Source organism: Seriola lalandi, unplaced genomic scaffold (assembly GCF_002814215.2).
Source record: "Seriola lalandi dorsalis isolate HSWRI2012SDOR001 ecotype SW California unplaced genomic scaffold, Sedor1 jcf7180002054256, whole genome shotgun sequence".
Classification (NCBI taxonomy): domain Eukaryota; kingdom Metazoa; phylum Chordata; class Actinopteri; order Carangiformes; family Carangidae; genus Seriola; species Seriola lalandi.
In genome coordinates, this window is record NW_019524809.1 from 1,488,546 (window position 1) to 1,512,244 (window position 23,699).

Below are 23,699 nucleotides of genomic sequence, written 5' to 3' on the forward strand. Positions count from 1 at the left end.
AATGCACACAGAAGCACATACATGTATATACGTGCCCCGCCATTCAGATGTTCCTATTTTTTTTCCTCTAGTACCTGGACCACCCGCTGGCATCAAGGCAGTTCCCTCTTCTCCGAGTAGTGTGGTTGTGTCCTGGTTACCTCCTCACAAACCAAATGGTGTCATCCGCAAGTACACCATCTACTGCTCCAGCCCAGGGTCTGGACAGCCGGTATGTCTTTGCTCTGTGGGTGTGACTCACAAGGGGCCAGTAGAAATTGTTCTAGGTGATTGAACTTGATAAAAAACTACCAATTGAAACAATTAATTTGTAACCACTCTTATTAATTGAACCTGTAAGTGTGTGTGTGTGTGTGTGTGTGTGTGTGTGTGTGTGTATCATTGCGTGTCTTGCTTTCACTGTGTTTGCACCATCTCTTTATTTCCTGCCCTCCCAGATGAACAGATGAGGTTGTCTTGGCAACGTGATGAGACGTAGATATGCAAATGAGGCAGAGAACAAGCTCACACATGCACACTGCCGCATCGGAAACACACACACACACACACACAGATATCACATTTCAATATTTTCTATTTATACACGTATGTGTGGCATTCAGTTGTGGTTAGATCATGTACACCACAAACACTGGCGCGCGGTGAAATTTGATATCAGGCTAGAATCTCACTTTCTTATTATTCACAAATACTCCTCCTTCTATGTGCATGAGTGCCATGTAAATGAGCACAGGCAGGGAGGAGAGAGGGAGGGAGGGGGGAAAGGAGGCTGAGAGAGAGAAAGAGACACACCATTAGAGGTAGGGAGAGACCAAGGGGAAATGAGAGAAAAAGAGAGAGATGAGGGGAGAGGAAGAGGGGTAGAGAGTGAGAGACAGGCAGGAGGAGCAGAGGAGGGTATCAGTCACATCGAGATGAGAGTGCTTTTGTCCGTCTTTTCATTATCTCCCTGTATCACTCCCTGGATCACCACAACACCGCCGCTATGCTAGAGGAATGTTCAGATGCACCCCCTACACACACAGACACACACACGCACCCCCCCACCCCCACCCCCCCATCCTCTCCTCTTCACTGAGCTAGACAGAGAGGGATAGAGGAAAAGAGGGAAAAGCAAATGGTGAAGGAACTGAAGATGAACACTAAGAGATGAACAGATTAAAGAGATAGAACAGAGGCTCGACTTGAGAGAAAACAGTGTTTTTGTGTGCGCGCTGGCATGTGTGTGCAGGTGCAGGATATCGTCTCAAAGATGTGCTTGTTGGAACGATATTCACAGGAACACATCATTTAATCCAGAATTGCAGCCACAATTGTTAATTTTCTTAATTCGGTGAATAAATCTGATTGTGTGAGGTGAAATAATTTAATTCATTTGGACTATCTGGAATTTATTTAGTGGATTGATCTGCCCTTTTCTGTCTTGTTCCAAAACACAGAAGAAAAAGGGAGAAAACACATTCAATCTTGATGTGTTTTTTATTCCATGTTTTTATTTCACTGTTTTTCTCTGTTGCTTTGGCACATTTTCTGAAACAATGTTAAAATCTTTAAAACATTAAATTCAATTACCACATTAATTTACACTGTGTAGCACAACACTTATTGTGTGTCAAAGGTGAATAAATTCTACAAAGAGCGAATCACTGCCGCCAAAGTGAAAACATCTGAATGCTTAAATTCAAATAAATTCAAAGACTTTAATGTGAAAAGTAAAAATAAATAAATAACAAGATTCACAAGGCAAAAATGAAAAATTATAAAAAGCATTTAGGAACATAAAATATTTATTAATACAAAATGAGTCACAAGAAAATACAGTAATGCATCTCTGTCAATATAACAGACATGAATTTTAAAAACCTCTCAATGGATTCTGTGTTTCCATGTTCAAGTTGGATTCCCTGTGAGCTCTGTGACACACAGATAATTATCATTTACGGCTTTTAGACAAAAAGATTGAGATAGAATTTAAAATAAAAAGATTACAATGATGTTAAAACTGATCCCTGCTAATTCTTAGATGATTTTTCCTGCAAACCAGGATGTCACTAAAAAAGTGTGTTTTCCTTCAGTTCTTCATTGTTTCTAGATACTGACAGACCTCTGAGCAACTTTACAATCAACTGTAATGCCACAGGCCTTTTTCATGGAGGACATGTTTGCATGTGATAGTAACAACAACACAGGCAAAAATAATAAAGTTAGTTCCATTTGGCTGCATCAGTTTCAGGGTCCTGGTGTTGTTTGTGCTGACTCAATGTTACTGAGACACTTGAAAAGACCAAAGCTATCATATTAGTTAATGTTACCTGTGCTTTTCATACTATAAAGGGTCTGCTGTGGAAAAAAAGGCACATTGGCAGATCGTTCACCTCTTTTTTGAGAGTCTTTCTTTCAATCCACATTTGAGCTTTAGCCTGTAACACTTTTTTAGTCTGGTTTCCAGTTTATGGTACCTGAGCTGCCACCTGGCCTGTCATGTCACCGTGTTATCATATTTTACTAACATGATGTTGCGTGCCCTCTTTCCCAGGCACCCAGTGAGTATGAGGCCAACCCAGAGATGCTCTTCTACCGTATCACGCACCTTACCCGTGGTAAACAATACCACATCTGGGCTGCAGCCGTGACAACTGCCGGCCGTGGCAACATCAGCTCAAAGGTCACAGTGGAACCTGCTGGGAAAGGTGGGTCCTCCAGGCGAGACTGTAGTGGAGGAGAAGGGTAAAGAGATTTCTGTAAAGGTTATGAGGGAGAACGCTCTAAAGATGGCTATGATACGGCAACATTATGTACATAGATCACTTTCATCACTCTCTCTCCTCCCCACGCTCTCTCTCTCTGTCTGCTCTCTCTGCTATTGATTGACAGCCGTAGTATTGATTGAGTGGCGGCTATGTGGCAAGAAACGCTGTTGTTAATTATGTGGTGATGAACAGGGCCTATCCAGTAAAATGACCCTTGGGGAGAGAAGTAGCAGGAGAGAATCAATAGATGGGAGGATCTATGGAGAAAAGATAGACTGAAGCTGAGGGGAGGGGCTTTGCTAAAACACTGCTCTAAGTAAAGGCCTTTCCCCTCAGCCCAAACTGGGCATCAAACAGCAGAGAGTAGTATGAAGAGAGACGTCTTTGTGATTTTTGTGTAGTCTTGGTGTATCTATCACATCTGTGATGAGAGTATGTGTCAGAGATTTCAGTTAATTGTTTCACTTTTTGTGTCTTCTGTGAGCAGTCCCGGCTAAAATCCTGTCCTTCGGAGGCACAGTGACCACACCCTGGATGAAGGAAGTGCGTCTGCCCTGCAGCTCAGTGGGAGAGCCCGTCCCCACAATTAAATGGACCAAAGACAGGTCAGAGCTCATCATATACCATTCATATACCAGCATCATGACTCACTCAGACAGATGCTGCTGCTTATGAGAGGAAACAGATAAATATAACTCAACTTACTCCAGGATGAGGTTGTTGACATTTGTAACCTGTCTGTGCTTGTGTCAGTGAGGACTCTGCTATTCCAGTGACAGCTGACAGTCAGCGGCAGATCTTATCCAACGGCACCCTGGTGCTGCGCTCAGTCAAAGCAGAGGATTCTGGGTACTACACCTGTACAGCCACCAACACACTGGGCTTTGACACCATCATAGTCAATCTTGTGGTGCAAGGTAAGAAGAAGAATAAATATTTAAGAGGAACTAGTGGAAGACATGTTTTCTTTGTGATATTTCTGCTCTGTTGTTGAGTCACAGTTTCTGTGTGTGTGTACACCCAGTTCCTCCTGACCAGCCTCGTCTGACTGTCTCCACTACCTCAACCTCCTCCATCACCCTGGCGTGGATCCCTGGGGACAATGGAGGAAGCTCCATCAGAGGTATGCTCCTTACTGTCTAGTTGTTTTTGTGACAGATCCTGCTTCACCCTCGTGCTATCAGTTGTACTAATGCTGCATATAATATTTCTGGGTAAGAAGGAAAACTAGAGCTGTTTGTAGCTGTTTGTCGCCCCCTGGTGTCGGGCAGATGTAGCAGCAGCAGCATCAAGGATCCTCCACAGTCTTTTTTTTTTTTTTTGGATTGTCAGTATTTGGATTGTTTGTATTTGTAAGCACTGGGGTTTGACGTGAACCTGTGCTGTGTGACTCTGCAGGATTTGTGCTGCAGTATTCTGTGGACAACACAGAGGAATGGAGGGATGTGTTCATCAGCTCCAGTGAGCGTTCCTTCAGGTTGGACAACCTGCGCTGTGGCACCTGGTACAAGGTCAAGTTGGCCGCGAAGAACAGTGTGGGCTCAGGGCGCATCAGCGAGATCATTGAGGCAAAGACCCATGGAAGAGGTGAGGGGTGGAGGCAAGACTGTTTTAGACATGAGTTAAGCAGTGCAGACGGATTAAACAGACTGTAACTCTAGGGCCTCGTAATGTAACAAAATTGTATTTGGTAATTTCTCATTTCAAATGTATCATGATTAAATCAAAGTCTTGTCTCTCTTTGCTAAAGTTGACAAATTTCACACCTGGCTTTTACTTGATTTTCCATTATATTTACTGCTTGTTTTGAGCCAATATGAATTCTGTGAATGTATAATTACAGTGTAACTGTGAAAAAAACAGTTTATGTGGAGGGAATTTGTTGATTGTTTCCTATTTACTTCATTCTAAATTCAAAAAAATGAAAATACAACAGAAATACATAAAAATGGCTCCTTAGTGTTGCTGTTATGCTGTGATATCAAATGAGGAAAAATTAAGAATCAATAACGCACTGAGTTGTTCTCAGTGCCAGTGTCATATTATTATACTGAAAATCCTCACTATGACTAAGATCTTATATTTAATGAAAACTCTGCTGTGACCAAAAAAATTATTAATTCAATTCTAATGTGTAAAAATCTACAATACTGCTTTCTTCTCTTCTCACTTCCTGTTCTCATGTGTCTTTGCCCTTCTTCTCTACAGAACCAGTGTTCAATAAGGACCAGCCACTGCTCACCCACATCAACTCCACTCATGCAGGGCTCAACCTGCAGGGCTGGACCAGTGGCGGCTGCCCCATCACTGACCTGATGCTGGAATTCAGGCCCAAAGGTACCTGGGCTTGGCAGAGCCTCAAGGCCAACTCTACCACTCAGCTCTTCCTCAGCGAGCTGCGAGAGGCCACCTGGTATGAGCTCAAAATGAAAGCCTGCAATAGTGCAGGGTGCGGCAACCAGAGCTCCCAGTTTGCCACTACTGACTATGACGGCAGTAAGTGAATCCCACGTGTTTTTCAATCTGTCCGTCACTCTTCTATCATCTCTACCTCTCCCACCAACTTATTGTTATTTTTCTTTTTTTCCCTATTCTCTACATAGGTACAATCCCCCCCATTAAATCAGCTCGCGGAGAGGGCGATGATGTGAAAAAACTGTTCTCTATTGGCTCTCCCGTCATCCTGGTTACTCTTGGTGTTGCTTTGCTCTTCATTATCCGCAAGAAACGCAAGGAGAAGAGGCTTAAACGTCTTAGGGGTGAGAGAAATGAAAAGAGAGAGTTCAGAGAGAGATCAGTGTTATTGTGTGTAATGGATTAATGTAACATAGAGTGACAAGCTGAGACGATTATCTTCACAGCCAACCATAATCTAATTAAGATATTGTCCTCTTATAGATGCTAAGAGCCTTGCTGAGATGCTTATCAGGTAAGAGCCAGTTTGTATTGCGTATAGTTTTAGTTTTTCTATAATATATTTTTTGTAAAATCTTATAAGAGAAACCAGTATGACTTTATGTGTAATTTCCTTCTGTGTGTGCGTGTGCAGCAAGAACAATCGCAGTATAGACACTCCTGTGAAGGGCCCTCCTCAAGGACCAAGGCTCCACATTGACATCCCACGAGTTCAGCTGCTCATTGAGGACAAGGAAGGCATCAAACAGATAGGCACGTGGCAGCACAGCAACACAGCTTTCATTAGTCTCTGTCATTTTCTATTAGCTTTTTTATTAGATAATTAACATTTCTTTGTGAAACTGTTGTATTTCCTCTCATCTCTCGCTTGAAACAGGGGAGGACAAGGCAGCAGTGCCAGTGACAGACACTGAGTTTAGCCAATCAGTGAATCCGCAGAACTTCTGTACAGGCGTGTCTCTGCACCACCAGGCCCTCATCCAGAATTCAGGGCCTTTGATTGACATGTCAGACATCCGCCCAGGCACAAGTGAGTTGTGTTTTTCTTTTAAAGTAAAGATTTTTTTGCAGTAAATGTTGCAGTTGTGACAGGCATGACAGAGATCGGGCAGGTAAATACTGGCGCAAACTTTGATCCCATATTGCATTGCATGTCCACTTACACCCACTTAAGTCATGGCAATGATGTAGTATCAAGTCTTCCTGACAGTCAATACATGGCTGCGCAGTCTCTGTGCTACAAAGCAGTTCTCTGATCACTGTGACCTCTCTCAGACCCCGTGTCCAGGAAGAGTATAAAATCAGTTCACAGCTCCAGGAACAGATACTCCAGCCAGTGGACACTGAGCCGGCCAAGTCAGAGTCAGTCGACGGCCTCGGCACGAACTCTGACCTCAGACTGGCGAACGATGGGCTCTCATGGCATCACTGCGACTGAGAGTGACAGCTACAGCGCCAGCCTCTCCCAAGACACAGGTGGGTCAATTCCAGCCCGACAACTGACACAATGACACTACTACTCTATGTACTACTAGTGCTTTTATCTCATTTCCATATTTAACACCAAGAGGAGGTTCATTCTTTAGTTTATCACCAATTTCAAATTCAATGACATCAAAGCTTGTAATGTTTTGTTAAATAAAAAGTGTATTTGCGGCATAGCTTTTGCATTTTCGAAATTGCAGCAGCTCAGGAAATTATCTATTACCTGTTTTTGCAGATAAGGGTCGCAACAGCATGGTGTCGACAGAGAGCGCCTCCTCCACCTACGAGGAACTGGCAAGAGCCTATGAGCACGCCAAACTGGAGGAGCACCTGCAGCATGCCAAGTTCACCATTACAGAGTGTTTCATCTCTGACAGCTCATCTGACCAAATGACCACAGGCACCAACGACCCAGCAGACAGCATGACCTCCCTCAGCACGCCTTCTGAACCGGGCATCTGCCGCTTCACCGCCTCACCACCCAAACCGCAGGACTACGACCGTGGTAAAAATGTGGCTGTGCCCATTCCCCACCGCGCTAACAAAAGTAAGTATGAAAGATGAGAGCCGTGCACAGACAATTCTGCATGAACTCCTCCCCTCTTTCTTGATTTAGCACCTTTTGATAATACATTTTCAGTTAACATGTAGCACTACCTTTAATCACAGTTAAGACACTTAAGACAGGGGTCATGTTTCTTGGCTGATACGTCTGAGCAATCACTCCACGGCACGCATCACGAGTCACGTGTTAGAGAGTAGGAAAGGCACAGGATGTATTTATTGATATGAATTTGGAAATCATTTTTCAGCATCATCCAGTTTAAGCAGTCAAAATGACACAAATTGACACTATTGATCATATTGGTCTTGTCCTGACCTGTTTCTTGCCTTTTTCAGGTGAATTCTGCAACCTACCCCTGTACATGAAGACAGACCCATTCTTCCGTAAGCAAGGGGAGCTGCATGACCCATGCCCGGCTGTGCCACCGCGGGAAGCTTCGATCCGCAGCCTGACGCAGCGGGCGTATCACACCCAGGGCCGTCACAAGACTCTAGACCCTGCCAAGCAGCAGGCCCTCACACTGGGCCATTCTGGGCTTGGCAGCTTGGGTTCGAGCTCAGGCACTGCCACCTTGCCCCAAAGGACTCTCACCATGCCCAGCTCCAACACTGCAGCAACAGCTTCCACTTCCAGCACGAGCAGCAACCCCACCAACAGTAACAAGGTGGGGGGCTCCAGAGACTCGCTGCTAGAGAGCAGCTCCTCTGCATTGGGGAGACTGCAGAAACAGAGTGTGGGGGCCTACTCCAAGTCGTACACACTGGTGTAGTCCATTCTCTTGCACAGACATGCACTGCTGTCCCACTCCTCAGCCAGCCCCACTCTGGCACTCTTCAGTCTGGGCCAGAAAGGGCATGCAACCATCTTTCTTTACACCCAACTAATGGTGAACTGCCCAGCGTCCTGTCTAATTTTCCTCGGGATAGGTGTTCTCCCAGACAGAGACCCAGCTAACCCTACTTTTCATGTTCACCTGGGACTACTAACTCCAACTAACAGTTCCAGCCGGCTGGTGCTCAGCTCCGCTCAGTTCTCACAGGAGTTGCACAGCAAAAAAAAAACAGGAAGTGATTCTGTGGTCATTTGGAAATATTGACTTTAATTGAGGAGCTAAAAGCTCTGTGTTTATGATGATGAAGACTACAATAGCCAGTATGAAGCTGTGTGGCCATCCCCGTCTCTCACGTGCACACATACTGTCCTCCATAGTTTGAGTATTATTGTCAATTTGCAGGACTTCCAGTTAAGTTCCCTATTCTTACTGTATCTTTCACCCTCTATGTGTCTCTTAAAGTCCCAAATATCTATTGGCAGAGTTTCTCTTAATGGTGATTCCAAAAGAAATGATTCAGGTTCACTTCCGAGAAGGAAAAAAATTCTATCATGTTAATGTGACAGAATATCTCCTGCTGAACAGTGTCTAACTTTTTAAACAAATCATGACAACCCAAATGAACCAGCTTTGATTTCTCACATTACAAATAAAGAATATTTGGTATTATAAAGAATTTACATATATATTTCTATGTAGGTATATTATTGACATTTAAGTTAAATTATGACAAAGTATAAATTGTGTGTACTATAATAGTGTTGTAGTACATACAGAAATTAAATGTTAATGTCAAATTTAAGAACGAGACAATCGCTCAATCATGAAATTTAAAAAAAGAGAAATTTAAAAAAGGTTGGACTAAAGAAAAGAGAAAAAGTTTAGTATATATACGGGATCTTCTGTATGTTACTGACTAAGAGAAGAGAGTGTTTTGCTCCTGTATGGAAAGAGAGCGGCCCTTTCCAAGCCCCATGTTGAGATTGGAAAAGCAAGATAGGCTACTTAGTTTTAGCTTCAGTTCCTGAAAAGGCAAACTGGCTCTAGCCTACCTGGTTTGCAACGCCTACTTTACTGTGGGTGATCGGTGGACACAATCATGGCAGAAGGCCTTCTCACTGGGATATAGGCTCTTTCACTCTAGTTTGCCTGTTGTGAGCGTGATGGGTTGGTAAATACGATAACATTCAGAAACCAAGTCAGTATGACAGAGGATCCCCAGATAGGTTTTATGCTGGGAGGAACGTTTCTGTAAAGTGGTCAGAGACTTGAGTTATGATACAGTATTAAGGCCTCTGTTTGTGGCATAGGTGGCAGAGACTGACAGTCACAGATATAGTAACGCATCCTACCAACTTCTCAGTCAGCCTCAGTGCCACTCTTCAAAGTAAGAAAGACAACTAGCTGAAGGAATCCCCATCATGATGTGAATGAAAAATAATATAATGTTGAGAGATGTTATATGTCAGGGAGTTCAGTTTTGAAAATTATATAATGTTCACTCAATCGATATCTTTGTTGTTGCCCTATCTGAAGTACTGTAAATGTCCCACTTTCTCTACCACCATACCCCTCCATTTTGCGCTAATGTACATTCACACAAGAACCTAATGGAATGTCTCTTTGAAGCATCTCCATGATAGTGTTTTGTGGTTTATATTTATTTATCCATTTGCTTTGTTTGTTTGTTTGTTAAGGGGAGGGAGGATTGATTCTGATTTATGATTTTAATTTTGATTTGTTTGGGATTTTGTCTAAATTTTGGTTCCAGCGGCCAAACAGTACTAAGGTATGTGGCCAGTGGCTAAAACCAGTTCAGCCAAGTGAAATCAGGGACTCGTAGCTCTTTTGGTCACACAAACTACTATTGTATTGTGTATATACTGGACTGGAGTTGGTCTGTAAACCTGAAACATTCAGACTCCTGTCCTTATCCCCTGTTCAGATAAAATAAAAGTAAAAATTCACACCCTAAACATACTAGATCCATCATCGCTACCTTTGTCAGTGTTGTTTATAGATTAAGTCTTGTACATAAAACACAGTTTTGTATGAAGAGCTATTTTCGTCAGAATAAATCAGGGGACACATCAGGGTTGAATGCCCCAATTTCAAAATTGAAATAGTATCAAAAATAAAATATTTTACTTCTGAAATGGGCAAAAAAACATTTTTCTTTCCCTTTATGTTTTTGATACTAATTTGTTGAATTTTTATTCTTTTTTAAGGGTCTTTTGATGTTGTCATTTGTCCTATTTACTTTTTTTATTATCATTATTTTGTATTTTGTTCATCCTCAAAAAGTCATTGCATGCTTGCTAAAAGGGAAAAATTGAAGGAAAAAATGTATGAAAATCAAAAGCTGAAAAAAAAATGTTGAGGGTATCCCAAACATTTGTTTGAGTTGCTTGTTATAGCAATTGCTTGTGTTCAAAAGTACATTTTCTATGAAAAGAAAGCAAAAACTAAAAAGATCATTCTAACACCTTGTGCAATAAAGCTATCTTTCATACGTCATGGCTTCTGTCATTCTCAACAGGTTTGTTTGCATATCATCTCAACCTCGTAGGTGGCCGCAGGGCAAAACTTTGTTGACCTCCACTATACACAGCAGATTCATTATTTCCTCATTCACCCAGAAAGAGTTGAAATGATCAGTCGATTAGTTGATTCAATGAAAATTAATGGCAACAATTATTAGAGTTGTTTAACTGTTGTAATTTTTAAGGAAAGATTTAAAAACTGAACTGGTCCCAGCTTCACAAATATGAATATTTGCTGTTTTCTATCATAGTAAACTCAAGATTTGAGGATCTTTGATTTTCAATTTGAACATGTTATAATAATCATAAGCATAAATAAGCAATAAGTATAATATAAGCATATTTTTCAAAATTTTCTGAGAGTTTATACACTGACTATTAAAGAAAATAGTCACTATTAATGAAAGTAATAATTGGTTGCAGCCTTACAGTTCTCAAGGTTTTGTATGTGTCAATTATGTGACACAAAAAAAGTTATTTCATAAAACACAACTTCACAACAAATCAGTTCAATATAAACTACAACAATAGAGGTCTTAAAACAAGATTTTGACCGAATGTCCATCCTCACGACCAGGGCCACAAGAGGGAGGAGCTAACATTCTACTGCAGGGGTGCAAATTTCTAACGTTGTGATTAATCAAGTGTTGACAGAAACAGAGAAGAGTGAACCTGAGGCTTCTGGGACACCTAACAGTTATGGGTCCCTGGGCAGTTGCCCATTTTGGCAATGAGTAATGCGGCCCTCCCACCACAGACCACCAGATTTCAGCTCGGTCTCAGTAATGCATTTTAACATGAAGAAGTCTTCAGAGAACTTGGGAGTTGAATCTGACATCTGAGGTGTAAAGAGTGGACTGGAAAGGGTAAATAAGTAGGTCATGAAGTCGTGCAACTTTTTCAAGTAACACATGAGAATCTTACTGGTAGGGAAACAAACTCTCCCATGCGTTGGTAGCTTTACAGCTATGCAGCCACAAGATGGCGTCATAACATAATGTCCGACTCCCTCCACAGAAGTTAACAGATACTGTGACGAAAGTATTCTACCAAAAGAGTGCAGGGAGTCATGACGGAGATGCTGTGAATAATTGATGTTTTCCAGAGTCACCTGTGCCTACATACTACAGCTTCTAGTTACTACAGCAAAGCTCTTTCATGTCATTTGTATTGTGTAGAATTAGCCTGTCTGTTAGAAGGATGCTTTACATAGATTCATCTTTAAATGTGATTATTGGTGGAGAGAATGCTGTTCATGTCATATTTCAGTAGTGATTTTCTGATACTATTTATGTGAGATAAAGCAGCAGCCATATATTCATGCCTTGCTGTATTTGTTTAAACCTCACTTCACTATTGTAAAGTGAAAAAAGTAGGTTATAATCTGTCTAAACTGAAACAGGGTTTGATATTCCTTGGGTCTCACTGTTGTGTCAATATTAATTTAGCTGCTGTTGTGTGGCTCTGTAAAATAGATTTTTTTTTACAATGAAGGTCCAATGTCATTTCAAATTCTAAGTTCAAAAATTGTGGCAGTAATGGCTGAACATACCTCTCAAATAGTTAAAGAATCAATGAAAGACATACACACACACACCACAAGAAAGCTGAGGACAATTTTACAAGATTTAATTTATTAACTATTATACAGTTCACATAAGGCCTTCATCTTCAAACACTATTCTCAGTCAGACCAATTCCATGGTTTGCTCTTGGTGCACAGTACATAAACTTTCACGTTTCAGCTATTTCACTTTAGTATTTGTTTTGTTCTTGTTCTAATTCCATGTTTTAAAACAGGAAGAGGCTTTCATCCTTCTCCCTTGGTGTGTGTCTTTTAAATCATGCACTAAACTTAAGTGGCCTTGAACCATTCACAAAAATTGTAAAAATGGACTTTCAATCATTGAAATACACACTAGAAATGTTTTCTACCATTGACTAAAGGGTGGTGTTCCCCAACATACAAATAAACAACCATTATAGAATAGTATGCACTCACTTTTTGCTCATTGAATGGCAGATCTGCCACATTTGTGTTGCAGTAAGATTATATACTCCCAAGAATTGTGTTATAATGGAAAAGCTGCTTGCTTGGTTGGTTCTGTGCCAGTCTTAATGTTACAGCTTACAGCTCTGAGCAGTTTGAGTAGAGCCCTCTGTTTAATCTGATGAACATATAAAATAACTGACTTCTAACAGCATTGCAATTCCAAAAGTACCACAAGTGATGATCCCAAATACTAATACAACCAATAATCTAACTAGTCCAGTCATTGTTGCAACCAAGAACCGTAACAGAGCCACAATCATCCAGAACTTGTACATCTGATGTTCTGTTTTTACTCACTCCCATTGAAAAGATAGTGCTTCATCTCATAAGTTTAATTGTTAAAATTATCAGGTCTTCATTAACAGTGCTACCACTGAAAATGTGCTGCTTTTTTTCCATGAAAAGGGAGGACAATATGCCAGCACAAAACTAATTCACTAGAGCAGGTAAACGGCCGGTGCTTCCTGAATGTGTCTCATTCACAAATATTTAACTTCTACTGGTCATCGTATTGTATAGCAGGACTAGCAGTAACAGTGCGTTGAGAATACTAAACCTTCTGAGTTAAAGGTCCTTAATATTAGATGAATACAAAGAGCTTGGTTTGATAGACAGCCACAGCAACACATCCAGCAACCGATCATGTTTCAAGCGTTGGGTTCATATGGACACCAGATGGCAATGTAGAGTTGCGTTATGGTATGACTAGGTTACACTTTCAAAAATGGCAAAATTTCTCCTTCACTTGACTGATCTCTGATATTATAATGGTCTAATTAAACCAAACTTCCCTAAACATCCACTCTGATCAACCAACAGCTAGAAAGAGGACAAACTAAAAGAAAACTATTTTTCACATGGCTGGATGAATGAGGAATATAAGCAGATTCAGATTTCCCATAAATCTAAAATGAGACCTCTGGATCAACTTATAGAACATAAGTTTTTACAAAAGGATCTTGTTTCACAAGCCTGCACTGATGCCACACTCAACCACTAAACAAACAATATCGACAATTAATCAATGTGGCATTTCTTCAAATGTAACACTACACTATCAAAAAGTGCTTCAGATAAGTTTGTGGATACAAAAACAAGTTTGATGTAAACAAAGTTTGATCTGCCAGAGCTCTGTAGAGGCAATGAGTATGGCTGTTTGAGCTGTGAAATTAAAAACACACAAGAAAACAGTATGTCAACAAAAAAAAAAACCCTTTTGAGGGAAAAACAACAGTGATCATTAAAGTGCATCCCTGGATGTGTACCTACCCCTTCCCTTCCCTCCCCATGGTGACCCCTCAAGTAGAGCTGATGAGAGAAACCCCAAAGGCAGACAGAGGAACCTCTGCCATATGGAGCACACTGCTGCCCAAAGGACCTAAAGAGGAACAGTCTATAAATCCAGTGGCAGTACTTTCATGAGAAAAAAAAAAAACTAAAACAGTTTTACACAGATAAAAACATGGTGGTCACAAATCATTTCTTCCAGCTTGGCATAGAGCTTTTCTATTTCTTGGTAGTGTAGAATAAGTGGTGGCTGTTGACAGAAGAGAGGCTTGCTGTGACGGCGACCTCCGCCCTCCACTTCTACCCTGATGTCAAATTCCAGGCGATCAGGGACTCAGAGGGCAGAGGGAGAGTCACTGCTAACGGTAGCCTGTCCTGATGCACACAAGTACGGATACAAATGGCAGGTTGGAGAAGTTTCTCAGACATTTCCTATCGCCACTCTTCATAACCTAGGTTGTCCATGATCAGAAATGTAGTGTGCAAGTGCACGTTTTTTTTTTTTTTTTTTTTTCCTTTTAGTGCGTGTTGGTGATAAGTTCCAGCATCATCATGGGCACACGTGGTTTCATTGTCTCTCACAGTGTCTCTTGTTCGGCAGGGGAATGGTGGGAGTGGGGGTGCTGGTGGAGGGGAGGGAGCAGTGACTGCAGGGGAGACTGGGGGGTGGTGGGTGGGGACTGCTGCAGGGGGCTGAAGTGTGTGGTGGTGTGGGGAGGAGAGGAGCGGTAACAAGAGTAGGCAGAGCTCCCACTGAGGGTGGTGGTGGGTGAGGCAGGGAGGCCTGCTAGGCCGGTGGGGGAGTCGAGGAGGGGCTGGTTGTAAAAGAAGAATGCACACTGGTGGATGAAGGTCTCGATGATTGTCTGGTAGGTGCGTGTGGCAGTCAGGGCATCCATAGTGGAGAAGTCTGGCCTCATGAGAGTGGGCCAAAAGCAGATGGACAAGTTTTCACTGGTCATCAAGTTCACCCTGCTCAGCTGGCTCACCCTGGGAAAAACACACAATCAGACAACAATTGATTCATTTGCATCATATGGTGCAGGAAAAAACAGATGGGGGTCCACCGCAGAAGACCAACAAATCCATGAAAGTGATAAACAGTAAACAGGGAACTTACTTGTGTAAGTGGCTCACTACATATTTGAAGACATCATAATTCTCTCTGGGGAACTTCCTCAGGACATCCTTCATAGTGTAAAGCCTCTGTTCTCTGTCATTGATTTCTGCACACATGGAGAGAAGTAAACATTAAATCTGAGGCCTCATTCATTGTACACGGTAATTTGAAGCTAAAATGTCTTTCTATACCATCATAAAAATTATTCTTGTCGACACTGGTACAACTAAAACAGAGCAAAGCAGGTCTGCGAAAACCTTCCCTTCCCTCTTTCCTCCAAAAGAAATAATCTTTCTATGTTCTAGTAAAGAACCTCCCAGCCCAGCAGTGTTTGCTTACTGAAAGCGTCCAATAGATCCACCTGCAGAGCACAAGGCACCAGGGGCTCAGGCAGCTCAGAGAAGAAGCTCTTGAGGGCTCCAGCCACAGTGTTTATGGAGAAGTCTTTCTCCACAAGGTCTAATCCATGGTCTATGCAAGGAGAGTGAGAGCGTTAAAGGGATCAGAGAAAATAAACCCATCAGTACTAGCCGTCATCAGGACCGAACAATCAGTTGCATGTCGCTTTCCTTTGGTAACACTCTGTTTGTTTTGATTAGGCAGCTACATAATTACATGTCAAACAGCTGGTTCAAACAAGTCTGATGAGCAGCTCACCCTGTTCAAACTGCCTCTGCATGCTTTCCATCTCTGACTTGTTGCCACTTACGCGATACAAACCCTCTGTATTCAGACCTGAGGAAAAAAGAGCACAGCAGAGAAAAGGGGGAAGACGTGGGTGGGGGGCACAGTGGGAAACAAGCAAAGCACAAACACTTCATTAGCCCCACTGCAAACAGACGTGACCATACAGATGCTGGCATTTTCTGGAGGAGTACTTAACTGAAACTGAATAAACCACTGTATTGCTTTCACATTGTTTCGCAACTGTGACCATGAACAGGTGCACTGGTTTAGGAAATCTAACAATAAGTATGTTTAGGTGACTAATAAATAACATTATTATTAAATAAGATGTTTTCTTGTAGTGAAGTATAAACACTGATAAATGCCCATTAACAGTATTTCTCAGAATAAAATTCTAAATCATATTATGAATACATCACATGCACAGCAGCACTACGTGAACAGTTAAAAAGAGGTTAAAGGAGCTATTTGTAAGTTTTGCTATTGCTAGATAGACAACATTAGAATTAACAGCTGTTTACTTATCAAGAGCTGTCTCTAGCGGTGGAAAACTACCCTCTTGTTTCCCCTCTATTTCTACCACTTCTTTTCTTCTACTGAAGTTAGCATGCTAACCACCTAGCTCCAGCTCGGTCAGACCATCCCATCACTTTCTGATACTGAGTCACTGTAGCATCCAGTCTGCCCTGAAGAATAGTGACCCTTTTCAGAGGGTGTATTATAACCCCTTGTATTGTAACCACAATGATGGCTGAAGCCCTTGACAAGACTGGTAAGTAAACCGTTGTTAATGCTAACATTGGCTATGTAGTGATAGCAAAACTCACAAATAGCTCCTTTAAAAGACAAAACAGCTTACCTGTTGTCTCAATGAAGCGGACACACTTCTCGATGAAGAGAGGGATAGGTCTGTCTGGAGATACCACATTTACAAGTGGGACCCCAAAATAACTGCTCTCCGGGGGCTTGGGAATAGCAGGACGGGGCTTTGGTCTTGTTTTCTGTTGAGAAGGGAAGACAGAGGACTGTCTCAAACAGGGATAATTATGTTGATATTAAGTGTCACTTATTGGCCTCTAACTAAATGTGGTGTTCCCCATCAGCAGCAAATCAACAGTTCCTCATATCTAGTCAAAAGCTTGATGTCTAGATCCTCCCCAGGACATATTAAAGTTTAAACATACTCAAGATTGATCTCAATATATTTTATGCAAAATAACATAACAGCTCTATTATACCTTCCAAAATACTGTAGTCTTTCATAAGGACAATATTTAAGAAAAGATGAAAAAAAAACAAGTCATTTGACACCAATGTCTGTATGACATTATGGACAAGTAAATGAAAAGTAAGCTATTTTCTCTGATTAAAACATAAAAAGGTGGTGCGATACAAACCTTGGCTGTTCGTCGCAGGCTCTTCAGAATGTTCCTCTTTTTTGGATCCTCACTCTCCTCATTAACAAGACTTTCTCCTTTCAGGGTCCCAAAGTCATCCTCCTTGGACTTGGGAAGAGCTCCCATCTCATCATCGCTGCCTATGAAGCTTGTGCGGAAGCTGCTGAACTTGCCAAGTCGCTTGGAACGGTCACGGTAAAGACGAGGCTTCACCCCCACTGCTGAGAACTTCCTCCTTCGCTCGAGAGAGCTGCTGTCTGCCTCACTGTCTGAGCCATTTCCATTCGAGTGCATCCTGTTAGAGTTACGGATGGTGATGATTTTGCCTTGTGTGCTGTCATGTGGCACTGAATAGATGATCTCTTCATTGCTAGGGCGGGGTTTTGAAACAGCATCCATGGGTTCAGCATAGTCAGAAGGATCATAGCCCACATCGCCACCAGGGACCCAGGTAACAGCAGATGGTAGGGAACGACGATGTCCTAGTGTATCAATATATGGGTTACGGCTTACCTTCCGGAAGTCAAAAGTGACGCCCGGTTTAACTCTCACTTGGGGGGGTACTTTGTTGTTGAGTTTGTTCTCAAAGTCTCTGATATCAGAGATGACAGAGATGTCACTGGAATCTAAGTCAGGCAGGTTGAAGCCCCCACTATGAGAAGTGAGCGTGCCATCATAGTATGGTGGTGATGGCTCTACGTCATCCTCTGAATCCAGGAACATGGTGACAGGACTGGGAGAACTGCAGCGTGGCGAGTACACATTTTCATTGGTGCATGCTTCAGCAACATTATCATACATGTGTGTGGCCTCCACAATGTTGCGTTTCTCTACCACCTCCATCAGAAAAGAATGGAACATTTCTATCCTGTGCATGCCTCCCACTACGCCCCCAGATCCACAAACCACACTATTGAAACGACCCTCAATCTCATGGGCTAGCTCCTCCCCCTGGATCAGCTGTTCACAGGCATAGTCGCTGTCAGTGAGCTCTGCCTGGCTATCTCCCACTGCCAACAGCTGAACTGGGATGATGTCTTGAACCTCACATAAGAATGCACAGAGAGTCTCCAGGGAAGCTTTTCGAGAGACCGAGTACACTGCAATGTAGCCGTGTACTAACCTGCTCTTGCGCAAAGTGAAGGAGGCGTGGTATGAAAGCAAGGACAGCTCTATAGCCAGCTTGTGTCCACCCACTGTCTGCTCCAGCAATACAGAGGTGCCACTATTAGACATGGGCCTGCAGTGCTGATGCATTAGGAAAGGGGATAGGAGCTGCTCAATGTCATAGGAGTCTCCACACATTAAACACATGACAACACGAAGGTCTGCCTCAGGGACTGGCTGATGAGGAGAGTCTCGGAGACCTTGAGGCTCTGGGAGGAGGGGTGGGGAGCTGCTACTAAAGGATGTGCTCCTCCTAATATCCAGAAGGCTCCTCAGCACCTGGTTGATTTGACTCTCATTGACATTATGGCCATATCCCACACCAGGGGAGGCAGGGTCTAAAAAGCTACACTGCAGCCTTCTTGCAACCTGCTGTCCCTGTGTTATTAGGTTTAAGGCAGTTTCTCCACCTATATCCACATATGATCCTACACCTCTTTTAGTGACTAAAAGCAGTGATGTTGGCAGTTGTGCCAGCTGGCTATCCCTTCGACCTAGAGTTGACTCCCTAAGTCGCTCAAGGCTTTCAACCACATAAGAGAGGGACTCTTTTGAATTGTAAAGACACAGACATCCGTGAGGGGTGAAAGTGGGGGTGTGGAAGGAGTTCACTGGAAGACGCACATTTCCCTCAATAGGCCGCAGTGTTAATTCATACATCTTCCCGTCTAACACATACCAGTCATCATTTGTGCAGAGAGCCCTAATCTCATTAGCAAATTCTCTGGCCAGTCCATCCTTCCCTAGTATGACTAGGTTAATTCTGTCAGCCTTGGTGTCTCCAAAATGAGCTTTCACATCAAAGAAGGGGTAACACGTGGGGAAACGTGAAACTAAGAGTTGCTCAATCTTGGAGTCTCCGCAGTGAGGACTGCTAGGGCAGGTCTCCTTGGTAGGATGATAGACAAAGTGGATATGCTTCAGCACCAGAGCATCTCTTTCAGCTGGAAGCTTTTGTAGTGCCTTGAACCTCTGTTCCTCACCCAAAACCTCCTGAATTGCCCCCATCTTCTCTTTGCTTGGTTTGGCATCTACCTCAAGTTCATAAAAAAGCTCAGAGTACTCAAGTAAGAGCTCCTGAAAGTCTTCTTTAGCTCGGTCAATGATCTCCTTCTGATGGCGGTTGTACAGGTCCAAATACTCTGGCTCCTCAAGCCACTGGTAGAACTCTTCATTCATGATAAAGCTGCGTGCCTCCTCCCAAGGTTTACCAGGTGTGACAAAGGGAGATGAAGCTAACTTCTGTTTAAACTCCAGCCTCATCTCTGCTCGTCTGCACTCATTACGCAGATGTTCCAGGTGGGCATTAAATATGTCCTCTGCTTCAGCAGTTTCCAGTAGGTCTGAGGGGATTCGCTCATCTTCCATGTTATCAATGTGAGATGTATCCTCCCATGGTGAGTCTTCCAGAACAACAAACCAGTGGGCAAAGTGCTGCTTGGACTCTAGGACCTTCTGTACCCCAGACCAGCTTAACTGATCTATTTCATCCAGGTCAGGCACCAAAGAACTAAGTGCTAAAGGAAGAGTGCTTAAGTATATTTTCCGACGCCTCTCAATATGTTCCTGCTTCAGACGGTAGACATGCTGTTGAAAAAGCTTCTTGCATTTAGCTGTTCCCTCCAAGAAGACATATTCTTTGTACTCTGGGGAGGTGTTCATGCGTCGACTGGTGTTTAACCAGGTTTCATTATGATTTTTTACAATACGGTTGATTAGCCATTCATAGCGATCCTTGGCAGAAGCTATCTGCTGACTCTGGAGCTTAAGGGCTTCAAAATAGGGAATGATCTTGGGCTTGCCCCTGCTCTTATCGATAAGTTGAACCAAAGTGAGGAAGGCAAGGTCCACATTTATATTTGAGCGTGCAGACGTCTCAACTACTGGTAGACTCTTTTTTGTGATCGCAAAGGTATGTGCATCTTTGATGTAGCGTTCAACCCCTTCATCACACTTGGTGAGGACCAGCACAATGGGCTTCTTCGTCTTGCTAAGCTGACCATACAGGTTTGTGACAAATTTCAGCTGGTCATCAAAGTTGCGGTTCATGCCCCGGCTGACATCAACACAAAGCAGGAAGCCATCAACCTGCAGCTTGCCCTCAGGCATTTGTTTTTGCTCAAAGTCTTGCTCCAGACCCAGCTGATCTGTACAAAAGTACATGAGCTTCTCTGCCGAAGCCAGCTTGGTTGCGGCTGCCCGTTTGATATAAGGTTGCATAGCAGTGCTACGGTGTGGCTGAAACGTCTGGTCATCAATGAATTCAGTTTGTTCCACGACATGCATCCTGCACTCAGGCCCCTCCTCCAGAACCCGTGATACCTCCCCCCAAAACAGAAAGTGATCATTATTAACCACCCGACCCCCAAAGTCACTGGTGCTCAACACTGATGTGTGGTCCAAGTAGAAGTCGTCAGCACTAGGTCGGACAAACCTATTACACAAACAGGACTTTCCAACCCCACATTGCCCCTTCTCTTTCTCTGTTCCTGACAAACCCACCACAATGAGGTTGTAAATAGGCAATCGGGCATCTTGCTTTTTCGCCATCATAGTCTGCTGACGATCATCCTGCCATAAACAGGCACTGTATAAAGTAGATCACTTGAATGTTTGTCCATAAAGTTGCTGATCCGCAGGGGAAATCAGATTTCACTTTCTTCTGGGGGGGGCTTCGATTTTAATAAATAGCAGTGCAGTGATATGAGCAGAGGGTTCTTTCATTCATTCCTTATATGAATCAGATCCTGTCAAAAAAACAAAAAAGCAATCAGACAAACTGGGCAATCAACAAAAATACATTTCATTTTGAAATAAAAGGGTAAACAAGAGAACATTTGTAGAAACCCCAATGGGACAAATGTCACTCCCTTAAACCTGTGACATATTAGGCGACTATGATAAAAATAAAAACATATCACTGTTAAAACATGCTTCTTTATGTGGTAATGGACTAGTGGTATTGACAGTACCTTTGCTTACAAAATCTTATTCCATTTTGTGCCAAATTTCTTTGTATACCAAATGATATTGAAGGAATGGACCCTCTCAATGATGAAGGCCAGGTATAATGTTTAAGAGCAACTAGTTCTGGCTCTTTGATTCTGAGTTCAAATGGTTTTTAGGCTCCAATTACTGCCCACTATAGCCTTGATCATGTGTCGAGTATGATCATTTGCCAAAAACAACTAATATGTGAAATCACTGCATTATTATCATTGTACACACCAAGTTGTCATCAAACACTGCTGTAGTTTTGCCATCATATCCAGCCACCAACAAAAGCATAATGTGTGTGTGACAGTGTTACAGGACCAGTAATGGCAACCAGTCACAATATCTCCCAAGAGAGGTTGGGAGTTCAGTTGCATAAGTAAACTCAGTTTTAAATGAGGAAGCACACTGATTTTTTGCCAGTTTCATTAAATTCTCAGGCAGATTTATTGTCAAAAATGCACATCACTTCTGTGTATGTCTGTCTGGAAAAGATCCAAAACCCACGGGTATTCGGTTTACTATCACAGAAAACTGAGCCAGCAAATATTCACGTGAGAAGCAAGACCAGTGATTTTTCTGACATTTTTGCTTAAATGTTCCTTCACTTTAAATATTATTATGATTATCAAATTCTTGTCAATCAATGTTAGACTGATCAACTAACTGATTGAATCATTTCAGCTCTGGTCCACTGTTTTAAATTCCTGTAAATCATCAAACTAGGATCAAAAGAATCACATTAATCCAACAAGAAAACTTGTGGGAGTGGTGCTCTTTAAATGACAAAGTCAGCTGATCAGTGAGTAGGGTGACAGGCATAAAAATGACTGATGTTATCATTTCAGTCTCTATTTTTCAGCCTAACTAATCACCTTTCCCAGCAAAATGAAACAACTATCAGCACCATCTCCAAAAACAGTGAATGAATGAATAACTTGCTAACAAAGTCACAGACACATGCACAATCTATGCCCAAGGAAAATTCCCACCCTGTTAAGACACTTAATGTTGAAACTTATTATAGCTTCGATTCAGGCTTCCATTATTATAGGAGCCTACTGATGCAATTCTGACACAATAGTCAGCTCATAGTTCCTTTAGATGGGCGCAAATGACCAACCAGAATTTCACGTATGTGTAGTGACTCACTGGAGTCAAACATCACTACAAAAAGAGGAATTACAGGCTCATGATGACACGAATAAATTGTCACATGAAGTGATCACACATTAGAAACAGCTCTGGCAGGGTCAAAAGCAACCGGCAGCTCAGCTGAGCCAGGCCTGATATCCGAATGAACAGACAAGTTCTTAGCAAATAAAAACAACCAAACAGCTATCTAGCAACATCAAAACACAGTCTAGTTAAGTGCACCTTCAAGCAATTTCATTTACATAACGTACTTACCCAGATAAGATTTTGTAACGTTATATGTTGCAAAGGATTAACAGTTAACATGGGCTTTAGGGTGCACAGAGAGGGGCTGACCACGCCAGGCCTGCTGTCTACATAATGAAATTAGAGCCGAAATCAGGCTTAACCTACCTTATCCACACCGACAGACAATGTTAAAAGGGAATTTATTTACCCAGGTGTCTGGGGTTTAGCACTCGACAGCCGCACAAGGAAATCGCCCATAAATAAGAGGAGAGAGCATGTAGGGTACATACCAACGCATTTCTCCCTTTCTCCTCTTGCATCTGTCAGGCCAGCGCTTGCCGCAGCCCTCGCCGCCTGATGTGCATAAGCATAAAGCCGCAGAATACACTATGGCTCGTCTCAGATCAGATAATACTGATAATACTGTGCGATGGGGTAATTTGAATTAAATATCAATTACCCATGTCTGGAATCTCTTATTTAACATTACTGTTTTCGTTGTAATTAAACACGGGGAAGGAAGAAATAAATATCCCAAATAATAGAACAATCCACGTTTGTTCCTGCAAGAGTTTTTCCTCATGAGAAATTCGGGCGTATAAAAATCTTCTTAGCCGTCTTCTTCTCGGTTCACCACGTTGCTTTTTCAATAATTATTCTGTCCATTGTTGTGCCCACATAATGCTGGGCCGGTCGCGCACACGAGACAACGGTGAGTTTGTTGCAATCCCCGTGGTGCTTCGTCTGAAATATGCTTCCTCTGCAACAGAAATTGTTCATGTCCAGCTCAAATTGTGAGCAGATCGCGTGTGTGAAAGTGGTATTTCTGCCAGCTTTCCAATAATGGCGGCGGCCCTCCTCCCCGGACCTAGTTCTCCTCTTCTTTTCTTTGGGAAAAGGGAGCTGTGGATACAGAGGCAGCGGAGAGAGGGACTCACCCAGCGGCGCCCTCACACAACTGCAGCAGATCGGTTCTCTGCTGCTCGCTCACCAGTATCCTGCTGCCTATGCGGGTTCGTTA

General features: G+C 42.6%; 2 protein-coding genes across 3 annotated transcripts in view; one reads left to right on the forward strand and one right to left on the reverse strand.

The window, feature by feature from the left end:
- Positions 1-10,564, forward strand: part of LOC111653984 (cell adhesion molecule DSCAML1-like) — a 50,559-nt gene extending 39,995 nt beyond the window's left edge. For both annotated transcript variants that reach the window (XM_023404789.2, XM_023404790.2), the window contains exons 20-33: positions 72-211; positions 2,537-2,690; positions 3,238-3,355; positions 3,504-3,667; positions 3,775-3,873; positions 4,149-4,337; positions 4,959-5,246; positions 5,354-5,509; positions 5,649-5,679; positions 5,800-5,918; positions 6,043-6,195; positions 6,441-6,641; positions 6,886-7,197; positions 7,551-10,564. In XM_023404789.2, the coding sequence (XP_023260557.2) occupies positions 72-211; positions 2,537-2,690; positions 3,238-3,355; positions 3,504-3,667; positions 3,775-3,873; positions 4,149-4,337; positions 4,959-5,246; positions 5,354-5,509; positions 5,649-5,679; positions 5,800-5,918; positions 6,043-6,195; positions 6,441-6,641; positions 6,886-7,197; positions 7,551-7,984 (2,558 nt within the window). In that variant the 3' untranslated portion in view covers positions 7,985-10,564. The remainder of the gene's footprint in view (positions 1-71; positions 212-2,536; positions 2,691-3,237; positions 3,356-3,503; positions 3,668-3,774; positions 3,874-4,148; positions 4,338-4,958; positions 5,247-5,353; positions 5,510-5,648; positions 5,680-5,799; positions 5,919-6,042; positions 6,196-6,440; positions 6,642-6,885; positions 7,198-7,550) is intronic.
- A 1,638-nt stretch (positions 10,565-12,202) lies between these two features.
- Positions 12,203-23,620, reverse strand: arhgap35b (Rho GTPase activating protein 35b). Its single transcript, XM_023404726.2, has 7 exons — positions 22,969-23,620; positions 17,135-21,048; positions 16,597-16,738; positions 15,708-15,785; positions 15,390-15,521; positions 15,051-15,156; positions 12,203-14,920 (listed from the first exon to the last, which is right to left on the reverse strand). The coding sequence occupies exons 2-7, from the start codon at positions 20,852-20,854 to the stop codon at positions 14,509-14,511; spliced, it is 4,590 nt and encodes a 1,529-aa protein (XP_023260494.1). The 5' UTR covers positions 20,855-21,048; positions 22,969-23,620; the 3' UTR covers positions 12,203-14,508.
- Positions 23,621-23,699: the final 79 nt, after the last annotated feature.

What these genes read in the sequence shown, in the direction of transcription:
- arhgap35b (XM_023404726.2), bottom strand. Translation starts at nt 20,854, where the DNA reads ATGATGGCGAAAAAGCAAGATGCCCGATTGCCTATTTACAACCTCATT. An exon ending in GCAGAGGCAGTTTGAACAGG is followed by an intron (nt 15,522 to 15,707) that starts GTGAGCTGCTCA and finishes CTCCTTGCATAG; the next exon opens with ACCATGGATTAGACCTTGTG. An exon ending in GTAGTGAGCCACTTACACAA is followed by an intron (nt 14,921 to 15,050) that starts GTAAGTTCCCTG and finishes TGTTTTTCCCAG; the next exon opens with GGTGAGCCAGCTGAGCAGGG.